The sequence below is a fragment of the Neophocaena asiaeorientalis genome, unplaced genomic scaffold (genome assembly GCF_003031525.2).
Source record: "Neophocaena asiaeorientalis asiaeorientalis breed wild unplaced genomic scaffold, Neophocaena_asiaeorientalis_V1.1 scaffold225, whole genome shotgun sequence".
Lineage (NCBI taxonomy): Eukaryota > Metazoa > Chordata > Mammalia > Artiodactyla > Phocoenidae > Neophocaena > Neophocaena asiaeorientalis.
This window is the reverse complement of record NW_020172364.1, coordinates 6,093,263-6,115,041: the sequence shown is the minus strand read 5'-3', so window position 1 is coordinate 6,115,041 and position 21,779 is coordinate 6,093,263. Positions and strand designations below refer to the sequence as shown.

General features: G+C 41.4%; 2 protein-coding genes across 3 annotated transcripts in view; one reads left to right on the top strand and one right to left on the bottom strand.

Annotated features, from left to right (window-relative positions):
• Positions 1-21,779, top strand: part of MASP1 (MBL associated serine protease 1) — a 291,536-nt gene that overhangs the window by 145,328 nt on the left and 124,429 nt on the right. The gene's annotated exons all lie outside the window — the stretch shown is intronic.
• RTP4 (receptor transporter protein 4) lies at positions 6,934-14,090 on the bottom strand. The gene is made up of 2 exons (XM_024767968.1): positions 13,901-14,090; positions 6,934-11,729 (listed from the first exon to the last, which is right to left on the bottom strand). Exons 1-2 carry the CDS (start codon positions 14,080-14,082, stop codon positions 10,544-10,546), a joined length of 1,368 nt encoding a protein of 455 aa, XP_024623736.1. The 5' UTR covers positions 14,083-14,090; the 3' UTR covers positions 6,934-10,543.

The following is a 21,779-nucleotide window of genomic DNA, read 5'->3' as shown; positions in this document are numbered from 1 at the left end:
TCTGGGTCTTTCTGGATTGTGTGGCAAGGACAACAACACAGGGTTGAGTATAAAGAGACTTCAGATGTCATCCTACATCTGCTAGCAAACACCAGTGTTATTTTGGACAGGTTTTTAAAAATTACCTGAAACTTGGAAATAGGCAAAAGAAATCATTGAGTGTCCTTTCAGTGCAGACTTTGAATTTATTGGATGACTTTACTTCACTATAAGGCAAAGGTTCATTAGGAAAATTTTGTTCAGTGAAGATGCAAATAATTTCTTCCCAGTGGAACTAATAGCCTGAAAGTTTACGGTTTATGATCCGGTTAAACATAAGCCAGTTTTTGGTTAGCTTGTAACTCAGCAAGCCTTTAAATTGCTTATACATACCTAGCTTCTCAAATGTTCTCCGTGCCGGTTTTAAATCTTACTGCTTTCCTCATTAATTAATGAGCTCAATAAAATCTTTGAAACCTGTTCATTTAACACCTATATGAGAGACGTGATTTTACCTTTTCGAAAATTATACTCTAACAGGCAATCTTATGTCTCTAAAGACTTGGTTTTCTTCTCTGTTAAAAAAATACATTAGGACTAGAGGGTTTCTAAGAGCCCACTCTAAGGTATCTGAGCCACTAAGCCATCTGGGACCCTCTTTCCCAGCTTCCCAGGGTCTCTGGAGAAAGAACCACACTAACTCTCTAGAGCTGGAATCAGCGCCTGCCAGCACTGCTCCCAGACATCCAGCCCCCAGAGAGGTGGTCAGTTCACACCAGAATGCTGCTTGCCTGCAGCAATTCTAAGATTATTTGGAAGTTTCCAGGAGCCAACCTGTGTTGTTTCACCCAGTTTACTCCGTTTCCCTGCCTTTGTCTCCTCCAACCATTCCCTACTTCCCACTATAAACCTCAGAAATTCCTAGTTCCACACTGCAAGCTTTTAGTTTAATCCCAAGGGTAAGGCTTCACCCCTGAGTGTTCATCTCTTTGACATCCCTAAGTGAAAATTGATGACATTTGGCCTCTGCTGAGGGACCAGGGATCAAACAGCTATTCCCTTCCCTCCCACTGCTGCAAAGAGGTGGGTCAGGATTCCTCTCTAAACCCGCTTCTGGCTCTGACATCTGATGAATCTGTCCTTCCAAACCTCCAGAGTCTTCCCTCCCTGTGACTTCTTGGCCTGAGGATGTTCAGACATAATGCACAAGCTGAAAGTGCCTTGAATTAACCAGGGGTGAAGATGTAAAGGATAGATGGTAGCACAGAACAAGAAAAGCAGGTCAAGAAAGATCAGTGGATGCATTTAGCATTCCTTGAAATCCATAGCTTTTGGCCCTGGACTCTCATTAATGAAAAACTTTTCCATTTTAGGGGATGACTGATTTTGTTAACAGGAGTTTTTTGCTGAGTCCTCTCATGTCAGATCTCTGTTTGGCTGAGAATTATCTCTGTGCTTACAGTGTTCATAAAATATATATATATTTGTTTCTGATCCCAGTTTGGCTGCCTGGCCTGACTGATAATACTTCCTCATGGCTTGGTTAGGTGCTGCTGAATTTCTCTCCATTTCTTTCTTCCCTCCAGTAACATCCCAATCCATTATTGCATAATTCAAGTTAATTACCAAGCATGGAGGTAGTGTAATGCTTCCCGGGCTGTATAAGAGTGGAAAGATTTCCCTTTCTTTCCTTTTAGGTTTTTGGCTGGTCTAATAATTAAATTGATATAAGACAGATTCACAGGAGAATGTCAAATAAAAGTATAACATGTATACCTTCATGTATACGTGAGAGAGACCCAGGGAAACCGAGTAACTCCCCAAGATGGTGAGAATCATCATGTTAAATATTCAGCTAAAGACAAAAGAAGATGTTGAGGGTGAGGAGTCAGTTATGGAAGGTGACCAGGAAAACATAGTAAACAAGAGTAAGGTTGTTATACAGATTGAAGTCCTTACCTTCTCCATTGCAAAGAGTTTCTAGAGATTTAGAATCATCCTTCTCTTCCTGATACAGAGAGGGAGACACTCTCACACATGGAGATTTCCCTTATAAATATAAATGTCTCTTACAAAAGGGTAACTTCTACTCAGTTCTCAGAGCTTCTCCTCTGTCTGCTGTTTCTTAAAAATAGCCAGCTTAAAATAATCCTTATGCTGAAGAGGCATGTTTTAGGATAACAAATTCTGCTCCTCTTCAGTCCTGCCTTTGAAACTTCAAACAAGAAGTTTCACAGCCCAGAAGCTAAGTTGATAGATTGCTTCGTATCTCATTAAACCCATCTCCATCTTGAGAATAGGTCAGTTCAGTTAAATGGTCGTGTCTCATTTCAGGAGGTTGTCTTGTATTTGAGCTCCCCAAATTAGGCCTATATTGTGTGAGAAATCAGATATTTAATAAGGCATTTCTATGGAAACAAAATAAAAACAAAGCTTAATGATTGCAGCAGACTGAAAACCCAGTCTGAGTTCTGAGGGCAGTCAGTCAAGAAGATTTCTAGAGAATACTCTAGATGTTGGGGTCAAAGCATCTTCTGTAGTTGGAATGTCTCTAATGATGTCATCATGTGTTCAAGTAAACTTTCTGAGTGGTGCACACAGCAGCAGACACAAAGATGGCCTACGCATAAGCTGTTGTGGTGGTTTCTCTGAAGTTTGTATCAAGTCGTTCACATTCAGTTTGCAGGGTTTCAGGGAATAGTGCAACTTTTGTTCTTAGTGATTCCAAGTCAAGAGAAAATTGGAAACATTAGTTTGGGGTGCTATAGCCAGATATTGGAGGAAACTAGAAGAATTCAGGATTCAGTCCAGTTTACAGGTAAATAACAAAACCTCAAAGACAATTAACAGTACTGGAATCTAATATCCACAAAGGTGTGTTACTGAAACCTACTTTATCTCTCTAAAATGACCCTCATTTCTATAAAAGAGAGCCAAATTAAGTCTAATTTTTTTGCAAAATACATCTAGTTCCAAAAAATTGACCTGATTATTTACATAAGTGCAGCAAGAATAGTGATTGATCATAGAGGCTCTTTTAAATCTGTTTGCTGGAACTTTTCTTAAGAAATATCAGTTTGAACTTTTAAAAGCCTCTTAAGGCCAGGAAGCCAAGCCAAGGACTTACCATCAGAAATTTCCTGCAATACATGTAGATTTGGGTGAGTTCATCTCTTCTCAAGGTCCCCAGAGAATCTTGAGGCTCTTGTACCTAACAGGAAGTGACCTTCCTTAGTCACCTGATTAGGTTGCTGGGAACCTTGTAAGCAAGGGCAGGCCAGTATTTCCAAGGGGTTTTATTGGCTTCATAAAGTCAACCTTAGTTCCTTTAAGTTTTCTGGTTATATCTGAGTCTATGCACATTCTCAAACCTAACATCCTAGTCAAAGCCTTGATAATATAACCAGTGTTTTCAACTTTGTCCTGTTATAAGAACAGATTCTTATTGAACTTATGCAAATAAATATATTACCATGAAAATAAGAATACTCATTGAGAGTTTATGAATTATAGAAGGATCAAGAAGGGAGAAAAAGATAAATAAGTCATCTTTGTTGATAGCTTAAGAGAAAAGAGGGAGGGTTTCCCTCAAATCTGGAAAAACTAAAACATTTTTAAAAATCAGTGTTTCAAATAAAAATCATAAAATTATAATCATCCTCATCGGTTCATTCAGTCCCATGTTATTAATTCTTGTTCTGCTTGAATCCAGTTTTTCCATGAGTTCTGGAAATTCCTACCCAGCTCAGTTTTATGATCTTAAAGTTATCAGAAACCTGTATTCTAGAGTACTTGTTTGAGCCCGCTCCATGAATCTCTCTGAAAATGAAACATATTTGCAAAAGCATAAAAGTAAAAGAGTAACTCTCTGTAAATGGCAAAGACTTTTAAATGGCCATGGTTAAAGACCTCATGAGAGTTCATTATAATGCAGTTGACAAGGAAATGTGCTTATTTCTGTAACACACAACACTTCAAGATAATAATTAGAATTAAAAGTGATAACATACCAGGACATATGAGATTTTATACAATTTCTAGAACACATATAAATAACATGTAGCCACACAAATATAATCTAAGAAGGTTTAGCATTTATTTGGCAATGCTTCTCACATAATCCAACATATCAAACAAGCCTAATTAGTTCATCATCTCTCCTCTATAAAGAGAGAGAACAAATATTATATGGTAGCACTTATATGTGGAATCTAAAAAATTAATACAAACGAATCTGTATACAAAACAGAAACAGAGTAACAGAGATAGAAAACAAACTTATGGTTACCAAAGGGGAGAGGGGGTGATGGAGGGATAAATTAGGTATTTGGGATTAGCAGATACAAACTATTATATATAAAATAGATGAACAACAAGGTCCTACTGTATAGCACAGGGAACTATATTCAACATCCTGTAATAAACCATAATGGAAAAAAAATACGAAAAAGAATATATATATATAATTAAATCACTCTTCTGTTCACCAGAAACTAACATAGCATTGTAAAACAATTATACTTCAATTTTTTTTTTTAAAAAAGGAGAAAGAACAAATCTTTTGAGATGTTCCAGGGGCCCTCTGGGAAATCCCCAAATTAGTTTGAGGTCAAAAAGACTTTATTTAGAATTTAATTTTGGGAAGTTTGTGAAAAATATCAAAAGGTTTGGATACTTGACTAAATAGGATCCCAGATTATTAATAAACAATACTTAATAATCTATGTGACAAAGTGACAGTAAAGTGTTTCAAAGGCAAATATAGAATGTTACATAGCTGTTAACAAAACTTCACTCTTAATATTGAGAAGATTCATTTTTCTTAAGTTACCAAAGACCTGATTAAGATGACATGAAGCACAGGAAATTACTTTGATAAAACACAGAACTTCTGTTTTTTAGGAAGGTTATTTAATAGGTAAAGAAAAACCTTTCACAGTCTCTTATCAGGAGCAGACCAACAGTCCAGTAAAACTTTGTCTTTTCAGTATATGAAAAAAAAATCAAGTTTTAGTTTTATATAAGTACACTATTAATATTAAGGCTTATTTTAAAAACACTTTTAATAACAATTCCATTTTAGCCAGCTTGATTAGACAAGGTAAAATTTCCCATGCTCATGCTTAATTCCCCTCTCTCTCTATAGTTACAGATATAGATATGTCCATAATTTGCCCTCTATTTTTCTGTTGTCCTCTTTTCAATTCTGAAATAATCAGTATTACTTTAGGACAAATTTACTTTCTTTTCCATTAACAAAAATGCATCTCCATATCTCATACCTTTTCTTAGCCAAAAACACGTCTTACTTTCCTTACATACAGAATTTTTCCCCTTATTATTTCTAGTAGTTTACATATACAGTTGACGCTTGAACAACATGGGTTTGAACAGCATGGGTCCACTTATACGCAGATTTTTTTCAATAAATATGTACTACAGTACTATATGATCTGAGTTGGTCATTCCATTGGAGGAACCCCCTTCCCCGATTTCAGTATATGTATTTTTTTCTCTCTCTTGAGCTGATCAGTTTTCCTAATGAGGAACTGTCCATTCTTTGTGTATTTGAGGGGAGGGTTAGTAGGATATAATGCTGGCTCCTAGATTTGGTAGTGGGCTAAGAGAGTGCTTCTAGTCAGTATGTAGACTTTCTGATTGCTGGTTGGTACCCCCTCCCTTAACTATGCACAAGTTCCTAAACCCAGAGTCCCTCTGGGTCAATGTCTTCAGAGAATAAACCTCCATTCCTCACCCTGGAATGAGTTAAGAGTGGGTACAAGGCTGCATCGGAGTGGGGAAATGGAACTTTTTCTAAAGGCTTTCGACCAATCCTTCCACTTCAGGCTTCCTAACACCCACCTTCAGAGCTACTTGTTGCCTACAGTTTTTGAACTTTTATGAAATTGTGCCACATCAATTGCCTGCACCTTGGTTTTCCTTTGCCTAACTTGTATTCCAGATCTCTCTGCAAGTCAGTAACCCATCACTAATCCATCTGTTTTGTAACTTCCACCCATGCTCTTTGCCTTGTGAATTGATGCTTTTTGTCCCCCCTTTTACTGTCACGCAGTGGGATTTCAAGAGCGATCAGAAGGAAATGCATGTGTTCAATCCTCTCTGTTTAATTAGAAGTCATTAACCTATTTTACAGATGGAGAAACTGAGGTTCAGGGAGGGATAATGACCTGCACCAGTCATATCTCATAACCAAGACAGAAATAAAGTCTCTAGTCCTCATGTATTCCTACCCAGCTCAGTTTTATGATCTTAAAGTTATCAGAAACCTGTATTCTAGAGTACTTGTTTGAGCCCGCTCCATGAATCTCTCTGAAAATGAAACATATTTGCAAAAGCATAAAAGTAAAAGAGTAACTCTCTGTAAATGGCAAAGACTTTTAAATGGCCATGGTTAAAGACCTCATGAGAGTTCATTATAATGCAGTTGACAAGGAAATGTGCTTATTTCTGTAACACACAACACTTCAAGATAATAATTAGAATTAAAAGTGATAACATACCAGGACATATGAGATTTTATACAATTTCTAGAACACATATAAATAACATGTAGCCACACAAATATAATCTAAGAAGGTTTAGCATTTATTTGGCAATGCTTCTCACATAATCCAACATATCAAACAAGCCTAATTAGTTCATCATCTCTCCTCTATAAAGAGAGAGAACAAATATTATATGGTAGCACTTATATGTGGAATCTAAAAAATTAATACAAACGAATCTGTATACAAAACAGAAACAGAGTAACAGAGATAGAAAACAAACTTATGGTTACCAAAGGGGAGAGGGGGTGATGGAGGGATAAATTAGGTATTTGGGATTAGCAGATACAAACTATTATATATAAAATAGATGAACAACAAGGTCCTACTGTATAGCACAGGGAACTATATTCAACATCCTGTAATAAACCATAATGGAAAAAAAATACGAAAAAGAATATATATATATATATAATTAAATCACTCTTCTGTTCACCAGAAACTAACATAGCATTGTAAAACAATTATACTTCAATTTTTTTTTTTAAAAAAGGAGAAAGAACAAATCTTTTGAGATGTTCCAGGGGCCCTCTGGGAAATCCCCAAATTAGTTTGAGGTCAAAAAGACTTTATTTAGAATTTAATTTTGGGAAGTTTGTGAAAAATATCAAAAGGTTTGGATACTTGACTAAATAGGATCCCAGATTATTAATAAACAATACTTAATAATCTATGTGACAAAGTGACAGTAAAGTGTTTCAAAGGCAAATATAGAATGTTACATAGCTGTTAACAAAACTTCACTCTTAATATTGAGAAGATTCATTTTTCTTAAGTTACCAAAGACCTGATTAAGATGACATGAAGCACAGGAAATTACTTTGATAAAACACAGAACTTCTGTTTTTTAGGAAGGTTATTTAATAGGTAAAGAAAAACCTTTCACAGTCTCTTATCAGGAGCAGACCAACAGTCCAGTAAAACTTTGTCTTTTCAGTATATGAAAAAAAAATCAAGTTTTAGTTTTATATAAGTACACTATTAATATTAAGGCTTATTTTAAAAACACTTTTAATAACAATTCCATTTTAGCCAGCTTGATTAGACAAGGTAAAATTTCCCATGCTCATGCTTAATTCCCCTCTCTCTCTATAGTTACAGATATAGATATGTCCATAATTTGCCCTCTATTTTTCTGTTGTCCTCTTTTCAATTCTGAAATAATCAGTATTACTTTAGGACAAATTTACTTTCTTTTCCATTAACAAAAATGCATCTCCATATCTCATACCTTTTCTTAGCCAAAAACACGTCTTACTTTCCTTACATACAGAATTTTTCCCCTTATTATTTCTAGTAGTTTACATATACAGTTGACGCTTGAACAACATGGGTTTGAACAGCATGGGTCCACTTATACGCAGATTTTTTTCAATAAATATGTACTACAGTACTATATGATCTGAGTTGGTCATTCCATTGGAGGAACCCCCTTCCCCGATTTCAGTATATGTATTTTTTTCTCTCTCTTGAGCTGATCAGTTTTCCTAATGAGGAACTGTCCATTCTTTGTGTATTTGAGGGGAGGGTTAGTAGGATATAATGCTGGCTCCTAGATTTGGTAGTGGGCTAAGAGAGTGCTTCTAGTCAGTATGTAGACTTTCTGATTGCTGGTTGGTACCCCCTCCCTTAACTATGCACAAGTTCCTAAACCCAGAGTCCCTCTGGGTCAATGTCTTCAGAGAATAAACCTCCATTCCTCACCCTGGAATGAGTTAAGAGTGGGTACAAGGCTGCATCGGAGTGGGGAAATGGAACTTTTTCTAAAGGCTTTCGACCAATCCTTCCACTTCAGGCTTCCTAACACCCACCTTCAGAGCTACTTGTTGCCTACAGTTTTTGAACTTTTATGAAATTGTGCCACATCAATTGCCTGCACCTTGGTTTTCCTTTGCCTAACTTGTATTCCAGATCTCTCTGCAAGTCAGTAACCCATCACTAATCCATCTGTTTTGTAACTTCCACCCATGCTCTTTGCCTTGTGAATTGATGCTTTTTGTCCCCCCTTTTACTGTCACGCAGTGGGATTTCAAGAGCGATCAGAAGGAAATGCATGTGTTCAATCCTCTCTGTTTAATTAGAAGTCATTAACCTATTTTACAGATGGAGAAACTGAGGTTCAGGGAGGGATAATGACCTGCACCAGTCATATCTCATAACCAAGACAGAAATAAAGTCTCTAGTCCTCATGTGTATGTTCTTTATGAAAGAAGCAAAAAGGTATGAAAACAGGAGGAATGCAGACATTTAGTAAAGTGGTTTGGGGATGGGGGCATATATAAATGGAGAGTGCTGATGGGAGTGGCCTGAGAGGCAATGAAAAGAGATGGCCAGAAAAAAAGGAAGTGTTTTCATCCTTGGGTTTTCTGCCATCTTGCCTTTCATTGTCTTCAAATTCCTTCAAGATATTTATTGTCTACAAGAAACCGTCTCTGTGTTTACCACTCTCCTATTTCAAGCCAGAATCCTAACTGGTTCTATCCTATACTCCATTCTTTTCCAGAAACATATAATATTTTTAAACTGTTATTCTACTCAAATTGCCCATATTCTCAAATGCTTGCAATGACTCCCCACTGCCTATGAGGTAAAATCCAAATCTCCTCATTATTTCAATAATCCAAGTCCCTGAACTGTTTGGGGAGAGGGGTTGATAGGAAAACCTAGTGGCAAGAGATGGGAGCAGCTTGACAAAAGAAGGGATAATAAGCATTGGTGAAAAGGAGGAGAAGTTAAAAATGACTCTAGGGTGATAAGCTTGAGTGACTAGGGCAGATTTGAACAAGAAAGTCAGAGATGCTGATGAGCTTGATTTTGAATGTGGGAAGGTAGAGGTGGTAGTACGAGAACCATGTAGAAATGCCTAGCAGACAGATGGAAAGAGAGAGTGAAAGATGAAGCTATGCATCACAAGTTCTCAGGATTGGCACGTTCTTACATGATTCCCAATCCAATGCTAGAAGGAGTGAGAGAATATGATAGCTCCAAGGGTCACCAAACTACTTAAGCCCACCCAAATACCTCCATTCTAAACAGATTCCCTTTGATTTGATGATGCTTTAGAAAATCTCTTTAGGATGGGGATATTTGGGTGGGTTTATGTAGGAGAGAAAAAAGAACAAGAGGGGATGTGTATGTCAATATTTCTAATCTATACTCTTTTTTGTTGTTGTTAAAGCTAAAGCATACCCAAAACATAGCTGCCTGATCCCTGCAGTGACACTGATAACTGTATTAATTTCCTGTTGCTGCTGTAACAAATTACCATGAATTTAGTGCCTTAAAACAACATAAATTTACTTTCTCATGGTTTTGGAGGTTAGAAGTCTAATATCAGCCTCACTTGGCTAAAGTCATATGTCAGCAGAGCTGGTTCCTTCTGGGGGCTCTAGGGGAGAATATACTTCTTTGCTGTTATGAGCTTCTAAAGGCTGCTTGCATTCCTTGGCTTGTGACCCCTTCCTCCACATCACTTCAACCTCTGGTTCTATAGTTAACTTTCCTTTTTCTGACGTTGACCCTCTTGCCTCCCTCCTATAAAAACCCATGTGATTGCATTTGGCCCATTTGGATAACACAAGATAATCTCCTCATCTCAAGATCCTTAAATTAGTCGCATCTGAAAAGTCCCTTTAGCCATGTAAAGTAACATATTAGGACATGGGCATTTTGGGGGAACCATTATTCAGCCTACTACAATAACTTTCTGATGAAACTCAGGACCCTCAGTTCTTGTCAAGATATAGTCTCTATATATTGATATCAATGAATGAGTGAATGCATGAGTAAAAATCTTTTAATGATTTAACAAATATTTATTAATCTGCTAGGTCATGTTTTAAACTATCTGCAAAGGAGGTCCAGGAACCAGTTCTTAGTCTATAAATTTGACCCTGCATTGGTCCCAAAGCAAATTCTGTCATATTAAAATGGCAACCAGTTCATTGATTACCATGGAATTAAGACAAGAGAAGACAAGTCTTTTTTCATCGTTCTACTTATAGGTATTTACATAGAAAAAAGGTAAACAGAGCAACAACACAGACATAGCCCCAGTTGAACGTCTGCTCCTGGTTCGAGGAATTATTTGGTAACATTGAAGGAGGTAATCTGAAAGAGCTGTCTCGAGCAGACCCTCTAGGTGAGCACCTCTCCTGCTTGCCCCAGGGAGCTTGACTTTCACTGAAGTTCCTACCTGTAGCCATGGGGCCTGTTCCCCGTGTGGGCTGTGAGTTTGACCCCAGTGGTGAGGGGCCTGCCCTCCTTGTAGCCTGAGTGTCTGACCTTGATGTGGCCCTTGGGATTGTCCCCCGTGTGGGCTGTGGGTCTGTCACCTTTGTGGCCTGACGACCTGCCCCTTGGGTGGCTTGTGCGTCCTGTGTCAACTGCTGGCCTGACACCTTTATAGCCTGAGAAGATGTCAGCTGGGGGGTCTGTGGTCCTGTCCCCAGTGTGGATTGTGAATGTGCCAACCCTTTAGGTAATGGACCTATTGCTTGTCTGGGCCGTGGGTCTGTCCACCCTGGGGGAAGTGATCCTGCTACTTGGATGGGCTGTGGGCCTGTTCCCCGTGCAGCCTGCCGGTATGCCCCTGGTGTGAGCAGTCGGCCTGTCTCCCATTTGAGCTGAGGGCCTGCCCCAGGCACTTGGATCCCAGCAGTGGCATGGCTGGGCCCTGGGCCTTTATGGGCGCAGGAATACCCACTTCCCTGAGTCTCCTTTGCCTCAGCTGACTGGTTCCTAGCTTGGTTTTGGCCACACATGTCACCAGGGTGAGGAGAGGAGCTCCCAGTCTTCATGTAGGAGAGAGAGGATTTGGCTGGCTCTGTCATGCAGTTATGTAAGTTCTGTATACAGAAGCCCAGAGCACATGCTTCACAATTGACCGTATCGTGGTGCCCATCCAAAGGCACCTCCTGGATCACTGGTATCTCCAAAACCTTCTTGGTGCCATTTCTGTAGAATCTCTCCAGAACACGCTGCACCAGGTTGTTCAGAATCCTCTTGGTGCTATCCAGGGAGAACTCAGGCTTCTCAAATTGAGACTGGGAACACTTCCGGCACCTCTGACCAAAGAGCCGCACAAGCACCTTTCCCTGGGACTTCTGGTGCTCCAGGTACATGTGAAATAGGATCTGCACTTGGGCGGAAGCCCAGCTTCGACGGCATGAGGAACAACAGAACCTACAGACAGAAGATCACCGTGCCCTCAGCTGATTGTTGACCGAGGCCAGGGAAATGGGCCTGGCCTCGGTCTCTAAGAACCCTTTCAACTTGAAAAAGTGTATGTGATATTGCCAATTTGACAAGAATGAGAGGGACTGCATTTCTAATAAAGCTTTCTCCTGTGGCCCATTGAACTCCCACCTATATGTGGTACCAAGTCTGCCTCTGCCAGTAAAACACCTCTGGATGTCTCAGAGGGAAAAACATTTCTGCCATTTGCCAGTGAAATTTGGTCTTCACAAGGTCATAGAAAACTCTTATAAAGTGCCTATTTTGAGGCAATGTTTTACAATGTTATCCCATTTTATCTTTAAAGCACTCTTCTGAGGTAGGCATTATTGAGCCCAATATGCAGATAAGGAAACTGAATCATAAAACAATACACAACTTGCTTAAGGACACACAAAGTTAAGCGGTAGAGCCATGTTTCCAATCCCAACATTATCTACCTACTATACCACATCTCCTCTGTTGAGCAATGTGGTTAGTTTTGTTCCTGACTTAGGACCTGGAACCATAATACTTGGGTTGGAGACTCAAGTCCATAGTTTACAGCAGGGGGACTTTGGACAAAGCACTACTCTAAGCCTCAATTTTTACATCCATAAAATATTAAAGGGAAAAATATTCAAGGGTTATATTGTCAACATTAAATGAGACAATATATGTGAAAGCATTTTGTAAACTACAAAGTGCTTTTCAAAAGCTGGTTGATATTTTTCCAAAACTATGCTGATCCGTTGCTTTTCCCAACTCAGAATGACTATCAGGTCAATTCATCTGAACAAGAGAAGCACCTGTCCATTTGTGGCAGTGCCAAACTGATAAAAGACATCATGAGTCCCTCAAAGAGCTCTGGCTGGTGCAAAGAGAGACTCTTACATAGTTCACCAGGTTCCAAGCAGAACAGAATGACTGCTATGTGGGCTGTGGCCAATGGCTTGAAAACTGTTCTGTAGAGCCCCGGGAAGCTTCATGTAAACAATGGGTTCTGCAGCTAAAAATAATTATATATAAATATATAGGTTCTGTAGTATGTAATATGTGAACATGTTATTTATAAATGTACGAACATATATATATATATATATATAGAGAGAGAGAGAGAGAGAGAGAGAGAGAGAGAGAGAGAGAGAAAGAGAGAAAGAGAGAAAAAGAAGGAAAGAAAGAGAGAGCCATTCACTGTCTTACGGGAATGGAGAAGAAAGAACACTTACTGTCCCTAGGAAGACCAGGGTACTTGAGTTAGTCCTTGAGGGACAAGTAGGGAGGAAGGGAGGAAGAAAGGGCCTGCCGAACAGGCAGAACGTCATAGACAAGGGTATAGAAGTCTGAAAATTTATGGCATGGCTAATAACCCATAAGGAATGGAACAGAGGACACCTGAGGCAGGATGGGGGCAGGCAGGGAAGCAGGATAACAGGTGAGGTGGAAAGTGAAGCGAAAGTCCCTGCATGCCATATAGAAAGAGAAGACTTGATTGTCCAAGTCTTGTCCAAGTCAGCATTTCTCACCCTTCTGCATGGGCAAGGAAGCTGGTTCCTGCAACTTAGAGGCTCATTGGAAGTTAAAGAGGGAGACAGACAATAAGGGAGGGGCAGTATTTAGGGACGCAAAGAACCAGGTTTTCATTTCTTGCAGCATCGATCCCTCCTGTTATCTTCAGGCCTTCAGTAAAGTAATGTTCAAAGCCATTGCTTGGCCTTAATCAATTCTTGGGGCTATAAAGGAAGGCCCCAGTCTTCCTAGGCTGGTACTGACCAGGACTAGGCTCGTAGGGCTGCTGCAGCCTGGGGAAGCCAGACAGGACTGATGGGGGAGAGCAGGTCTCTATATAGAAGCGGTCTGGAATAAATTGTGGTGAGAGAATAGGAGGGCAGATTTATGGTGTTCCCTGGGGATTTCCAGAAATACTTAAGGAGAAAGCCTAGTAAAAGAAAAAATTTCCTACCATTAAGCAAAATAGAGGCTTAGAGCCTTATCATTTCCATCTTAAAGAACACTGTGATTATAAAAGCATGAAGAGCCTGGTGACACATATTCTTTTAACAAGCTCTCAAAAGAATCATCAATGCTTAGCTGAACCTCTTGACTCAGAAAGGCCCATGGCTGGACAGACTCTCACATACCTGCCAAATGCTCTCTGCTTGTATTGCTTCCACCCTGGAGCTGCACAGTCTGGCCGAAGGTTCCCATCCATCTTCAGGGTCCATCTTGCCTGGGGTTTCTCCTGCCAGATCAGTTCTTGAAATGTCTGCTCCCACGTCCCAACATCCGAAACCATTCTCTTGCTCTGAGGCCTGGAGTCCATGTTGACAATAACTTTCAGTTTCCAGCAAGAAGAAAAAACAGTTTCAGTTTCTCTGTCAAGTTTCGGTTTCTCAGTCTGGACACACATCACCTGCTTTTTTTTTTTTTTTTTTTAACATCTTTATTGGAGTATAATTGCTTTACAATGGTGTGTTAGTTTCTGCTTTACAACAAAGTGAATCAGTTATACATATACACATGTCCCCATATCTCTTCCCTCTTGCATCTCCCTCCCTCCCCTCCCTATCCCATCCCTCTAGGTGAACACAAACCACCTAGCTGATCTCCCTGTGCTATGCGGCTGCTTCCCACTAGCTGTCCACCCTACGTTTGGTAGTGTATATACGTCCGTGCCACTCTCTCACTTTGTCACAGCTTACCCTTCCCCCTCCCCATATCCTCAAGTCTAACCCCTAGGTTCTTCATGACCTTTTTTTTTTCTTTCTTAGATTCCATATATGTGTGTTAGCATATGGTATTTGTTTTTCTCCTTCTGACTTACTTCACTCTGTATGACAGACTCCAGGTTTGACTTTTGTTTCAGACTGTTTGAGTACACAGAGCAAGTTTTTGTTCTGAGGACAGGGGGCAGCAGGGATTTGCTAGTTTGTGAACAGGGCTTGCTAAGGGATGTCTGAGTACAAAACTCTGGTCTGGATTCTGGAGGCACCTATAAGTTAGTTTTTATTTTATTTTTCTCTTATTTTTGCACTAGGCAAAGCACTATGCTCGGCATTGGGACAAGTAATATCGACTAAGAGTAAGTTCCTACGCCCATAGATGCTCACGCCCTCGTGTAGACACTGGGTAGGGGGGGCCGGTGTGGGGGAGCACGTGTCCAAGGCTCCTTTCGTGCACCTGATGAGACCTCACCACAGTCCCTTAGGGGGGGATTATTCCTGGTACTTTTCAGGTGAGTGGCACAGAGAGTGGAGGTCCCTTGTTCAAAGCCACCCGGTTGGTAAGCAACATAAGTGAGACTTGAACCCCATCCTGTGAGATTCTAAACCTGTGATGTCTTCAGCCACCTCCCTCCCTGAGGAGAGCTCAGAGGGAGCTCAGAATGGTGTTTTGGGTTCCAGGTTGGCACCCTGGAGCCAGTGGGAAGAACCATCGTGAAACCCTGACCTAGTGATCTGGTCTACTGAGATATCCTGGGTCGTGAGGCAGGACTCTAGGCCAAATGAAAAGATTACTTAACTCTGCCTTTCGCTGTGTAAATTATCATGTAACGCAGTATACGAGCAGGTGTGGGAGCCATCTTTGGATGTCAGGATAGAGTTCCCATTCCTGGGGTGAGGGATTGGAACTAGATGACCTATAAAGTCACTTCTAACTCAAAAGAGTCTGAGATTCTAGAAAGTAAGCTCTGTCCCTCTGGAGTTGAGATTTAAATGGGGGAGGTAAGACAACCAGGATGCTTATGTCCTTAGAAGCCCCTACAGTTATTGTGTCCCAGACAGGATAAGCCTAAGTCTTCTCGTGCTTTCTGGATTTTAACATGTCTCTTTGGGAGGCAGAAACCCCCTCCCCTGTCCCCCCCCCACCACCAGGATATTCTGTTCTGTACAAACTCTCTCTGCTTTTATAACTTTACACATTGAGGGTGCTTATGTCTGCATAGACAATATAGGAAACTCTTATCTGCACAGATAGTTGGAGGAACTTGGAATTAAACCCATGGGATATTAGAACTGGAAATCCCTTAGGAATCAACTTGTCCTCTTTTCTCTCTGATTATTATACATAAGAAAATAGAGACAAAGAGTAAAGAAAGTCTCCTGCCCAAGGTCGCACAGAAAATTATTGCCAGTAGAGGGCCAGAACCCAAACATCCCATGTCCTAGCTCTGAGCTCTGCTCACCTGCTCCAACCATGCCTAGGCTCTTTCCCCACCCTTGCTCTCCTACTTTCTGCTGGGTTTAAGAACCCAAGCCCACTCTTCTTGTCCTGTATCTTCAGAGCATCCCTGCCTCCTGATTCCTCAAATGGTCTTTTTCCCAAAATGTAGCCTTGACTGATCCATTGAACTCCCTGCCATTTCCCTCTGCCTCTGCTTCATGTGCTTCCTTTGACACACACAACTGCTCTAGGCCAGCCTGGTCCAATGGACAGGGGCATGGGGAGACCAGGGGTATGTATTGAGATTTGAGGGCTGGAGCAAGCCTACTACCTTCCTCACCACCATGACGAAAAAAAGAAGAAAGAGAAAGAAATTACAGCCCTTTAAAAACCCCATGGATCCGCTGTAAGCCACTTGTTCCCTCGTACAAAGGCATTAGGATAATCAAATCATGGAACTTGTAGTTGGAAGAAATGTCATATATCATCTTGTGACCTCCCCCTCCCATGTCATTGATAGCCAAGGTGTCAAAACGACTTACCAAGTCACACAGGGTCGTGACCTCTAGGCTTTCATCAACAGTTGGTGCCTTATCATAGATTGGCTGAAGAGTTCATGAGAGACAGTCAGAAAAGAGGAAGGATCCTCAAAGGACACAAAGCACAGGTCAGTTCTGAAAAAGGAAAATTTAGATTCTCAGCAGTTTTGAGCTGGAATGAATCTACAGGGTCATCTAATCCTTGAATGGCACATGATGTCACTCCCCTATTCTTTTTCAAGGCAGACATTGCTAATCGATGATTGCACTCTTCTCTCTGGGTCTGGGCATATCTTCAAAATCTCTTTCGTCAATGGTCTAGGCAGCCACTGCCAACTGATTGATAGATGACAATATTTTTTGCCATTCCTGCAATAGTCCAGCTCCCTTATTTTACAAGTTGCAGAAACCAAAGCCAAGATAGATTTAATTTAACTAGGACTAAAGTACAGTTTTTGTAATCTTAGGCATGTACCCTTTTTCAGAATATCACATGACCTATTACAAATAGGTCTAACACAAAGTTTAACACAGAGATGTGTTCTTCTTGGGAACATTTTAGGCAGAGGAAGAAAGGAGGTTAGACATTAGTGATAGGGATTGAGGGGGTGGGACTGAAAAAGGAGATGGAGACCCTATCTATGGAAGTAATCCATTTGATACTTTATTTCTATAATTACTCTAGCTTGCAAGTGGATGGGATGGAGGGATTGGCTTGGTTAAAGGAGAGAAACAAGAAACAAGGAATGTAGTCCTTAATGTGGTAATAATTTTACATTTTAAACATCTCTTTTCTGGAGAAAACTCTAATTCAGGAAGATATATGCACCCCAATGTTCATAGTAGCACTTTTTACAATAGCCAAGACATGTGAGCAACCTAAGTGTCCACTGACAGATGAATGGATAAAGAAGATGTGGTACCTATATACATTGGAATATCAGCCATAAAAAATAATGCAATAATGCCACTTGTAGCAACATCGATGGACCTAGAGATTATGATATTAAGTTAAGTAAGTCAGAGAGAGAAAGACAAATATCATATGATATCATTTATATGTAGAATCTAGAAACAAATACAAATGAACTTATTTACAAACCAGAAATAGACTCACAAATAGAAAACAAATTTATGGCTACCAAAGGGAAAAGGGAGGGGAGGGATAAATTAGGAGTTTGAGATTAACATATACACATTACTATATATAAAACAGATAAACAACAAGGACCTATTTTGTAGCACAGGGAACTATATTCATTATTTTGTAATAACTTAAAAAACATCTCTTTGATTAGCACAAATACTATAGGTATATGGAACATGGATACAAAAAAAATTTAAGGTGATTGATCTGGGGAACGATGAGGCTGGATGATCCCTAACCTAAATCCATGTCTCCTGCCTCAATGCTTTAGAGTAGGGAGAGGTGAATTCTGGACTAGGAGTCCCTGCTGTGTTGGTGATGCCAGACAAATATCTTCATCTCTTGGACCCTGGCATGACTTGTCCAGTAAGTTGCAGGGCCAGGACTCAAATTTCTCTGATGCCACACTAAGTCCCATGAAAGAATGGGCCTGTCTAAAGAAAGAATGAGTTGCTAATGGTTGAAGAACAGGCAGAAGGCGTGGGGAGCTATTTGGGGGAATCTAAGTGGGATCTTCATGCTGCTCCTCTAAGGGTTGTGCTCTCTGAGCTGGGGCCCCTGGGCACATCCTAGGACGAACTGCCATTCCAGTTAGGATGACTTCTCAGCAAAAGGTCATCCTGGAGGGGAAGGGAGGTGTTGAACTCACATTGCGTGGAATGTAATTGAAGGGGCTGTTTCTACTCTCATCCTTGCCCCTTCGCTGCATGTATGGATAGTCACAAACACAACAGGGAACCAGCAAGCTCAAGGGAAAGTAGAATTAGACCGTTGCCTTGGAAAGATCAAATAACACATTTATCAAATACCTATAACCTGCTGGTCCTTGTCCTCAGGCAGGGAACAGCCCAGCAGGAAAGACAGGTATGTATATAAAAGAGCATCTAGCTTTACTTTGCCCTGTTTCACTTTTCTCAGCTTATCCTTTTAGTTAAGAGCGTAGAACTAGAGCCAGCCTGCCTGGGTTGAGTGCTAGTTCCACCATGTACACCTTGGTGGCCTGGGCAAGTCCCTTTAACTTCTCTGTGCCTCAGTTTCTCCATCAAAAGAAGTAGGGATGATAACACTGCCTACCTTATAGGGCTGTTGTGAGGCTTGAATGAGTATAAAAATAGTTATTGTCGGGGCTTCCCTGGTGGCGCAGTGGTTGAGAGTCCGCCTGCCGAATCAGGGGACATGGGTTCGTGCCCCGGTCCAGGAAGATCCCACGTGCCGCGGAGCAGCTAGGCCCATGAGCCGTGGCCGCTGAGCCTGCGCGTCCGGAACCTGTGCTCTGCAACAGGAGAGGCCACAACAGTGAGAGGCCCGCGTACCGCAAAAAAAAAAAAAAAAAATTAGTTATTGTCATTTAGTAAGCAAATAGCAGTGTTTGCTAGTTTTCTATTGTTGCTATGTTGCATGTTTCTTTGTAAGTTACCATAAAGTCTTTCACCTCTCTATCTATCATCTATCTATCTATCTATCTGTCATCTACCTATCTGTAGTAGTACAGGGTGAAAAAAACTGCAAATAATTGTGTATATAAGGCCTCCAAGAGCACAGCAGTCACTTAGTGAATCTAAGTGGGATCTTCATGCTGCTCCTCTAAGGGTTGTGCTCTCTGAGCTGGGGCCCCTGGGCACATCCTAGGACGAACTGCCATTCCAGTTAGGATGACTTCTCAGCAAAAGGTCATCCTGGAGGGGAAGGGAGGTGTTGAACTCACATTGCGTGGAATGTAATTGAAGGGGCTGTTTCTACTCTCATCCTTGCCCCTTCGCTGCATGTATGGATAGTCACAAACACAACAGGGAACCAGCAAGCTCAAGGGAAAGTAGAATTAGACCGTTGCCTTGGAAAGATCAAATAACACATTTATCAAATACCTATAACCTGCTGGTCCTTGTCCTCAGGCAGGGAACAGCCCAGCAGGAAAGACAGGTATGTATATAAAAGAGCATCTAGCTTTACTTTGCCCTGTTTCACTTTTCTCAGCTTATCCTTTTAGTTAAGAGCGTAGAACTAGAGCCAGCCTGCCTGGGTTGAGTGCTAGTTCCACCATGTACACCTTGGTGGCCTGGGCAAGTCCCTTTAACTTCTCTGTGCCTCAGTTTCTCCATCAAAAGAAGTAGGGATGATAACACTGCCTACCTTATAGGGCTGTTGTGAGGCTTGAATGAGTATAAAAATAGTTATTGTCGGGGCTTCCCTGGTGGTGCAGTGGTTGAGAGTCCGCCTGCCGAATCAGGGGACATGGGTTCGTGCCCCGGTCCAGGAAGATCCCACGTGCCGCGGAGCAGCTAGGCCCATGAGCCGTGGCCGCTGAGCCTGCGCGTCCGGAACCTGTGCTCTGCAACAGGAGAGGCCACAACAGTGAGAGGCCCGCGTACCGCAAAAAAAAAAAAAAAAAATTAGTTATTGTCATTTAGTAAGCAAATAGCAGTGTTTGCTAGTTTTCTATTGTTGCTATGTTGCATGTTTCTTTGTAAGTTACCATAAAGTCTTTCACCTCTCTATCTATCATCTATCTATCTATCTATCTGTCATCTACCTATCTGTAGTAGTACAGGGTGAAAAAAACTGCAAATAATTGTGTATATAAGGCCTCCAAGAGCACAGCAGTCACTTAGGAATCCAGTCTGAGCAGAGATATGTATTCCTATCACACCTTGTTATCTATCCCCAGCCCCACTCTGTTCCGTGCACCTCCCTGGGCGGGGCCAGTGCTCCCCAAGGACTCCTGTCCAGCCCCTGTCTGGATAGTCAACTCCCCTGTAAAAGTGAAATAAGAGTTGTGAAAGGAGAAGGAAGCCCAGAGCCTGCTGCGGCTCAGGCCCAGGGCTAGGCCTCCTGAGAACACCATTCCAGACAGCAAAGATCACGCTCAAAGGACAATAAAGTAAACCTTTTAGAAAGAACCAGAAGTAATGTGTAAAATCAAAAGAACTGAAACAAAAGCTCACAAATTTTCAAAGAGGCAGTTTGTTTCACAGTTTCTGTGAAAACCTGTCTGGTGTCAGGCCTCGCACAGTCCATCTGGGAAACTGCAGTTTGCCTTGATAGACCATTTGGATATTTTGGGGTAGAAAGACCTTCTGTGAACTTGAAGAAAGCTGACCCCAGAGAGGAGAGTGGCCAACCCCAGGCTGCTCAGCCTACAAAGAGAGCCCCAGACTCCCATTCGTGACATCCACCTTCTCTTTTTCAGCACAGGTTGTTTTAAAACCAGAGTCAGAAATATTTGGGCTCTGTTCCAAAGCTGTGGTGAAGATGTGATGAAGCAGGGTCTTTAGACCCCCTTCCCCTGCCGCCACAGGCCAGGCCAGGAAACCAGCACATGGAAGCTATACCCACTCACTGGCTTTTCTTTTCTGACTCACTTTACCTAGTTCCTCCCTCCTGCCCCCAGGGATCACCCCTCACATTAACCACCAGCACTAAGTTCTCATCTTGGGCTGTGCTTCTAGAAGAACCCCAGCCAAGACAAAGAGCAACTTAATTTTTCTTCACTTCCTGCCCATGTGTAAAAAGGGCATTTTCCAGTCTGACATGGAAGGAGCCTAGAAGTCATCACTTCCATCCCTACAACAAGAAAAAAGCTGAACAAACTGAAAGTCAACATCCCTTCTTAGATTCATGAGAGAATTTGGGGTCACAGGGCAAACCACTGCCCTGAAAACTGGAGGGACAGATGGGTGGATACAGAGGATCACAGCTTACCACAGTCAAATGCTCAGAAGCAGAAGCCCCCGCGGGAACCAGTACCAGCAGGAAAGGTTTACACTGTCAATGGCCAATTGCTGGAAGCTCAGTGGACAAGCTTGAGAATTAAAAAATCCAGGGGACCCAGTCTTAGGGGGGTTTCCCACCTTCTTGTGAGTTTTACCTCCAGGAAAAACTCACGACAAAGATGGAGAAAAATCTTCCTGTGCTTCTGACAGGGGAAGGAGGAAAAAAACATTTTTTAAAACACCCAGAACTCTCTGTTCTTAAAGTCTGCCTTTAAGGAAAACTGTTGCACTGGAGCATAACACAGCTGGGTTTTACAGAAGCCTAACTGACCTGGGGGAAAGGAAATACCCAAATACCAGCCCCTTCTATCCTTCACTGTGAGGGATGGGAATGACTTCACTCCTTTTCTGATCGATAATGAGTACAAAGCCCACCAAACTTGCAGTGACGAGAATGCAG

Excerpts from the sequence above, each read along its gene's own strand:
- RTP4 (XM_024767968.1), bottom strand. The coding sequence starts at position 14,082 with ATGGACTCCAGGCCTCAGAGCAAGAGAATGGTTTCGGATGTTGGGACG. Across the intron at positions 11,730-13,900 it reads AAGCAGAGAGCATTTGGCAG|GTTCTGTTGTTCCTCATGCC; the intron begins GTATGTGAGAGT and ends TTCTGTCTGTAG.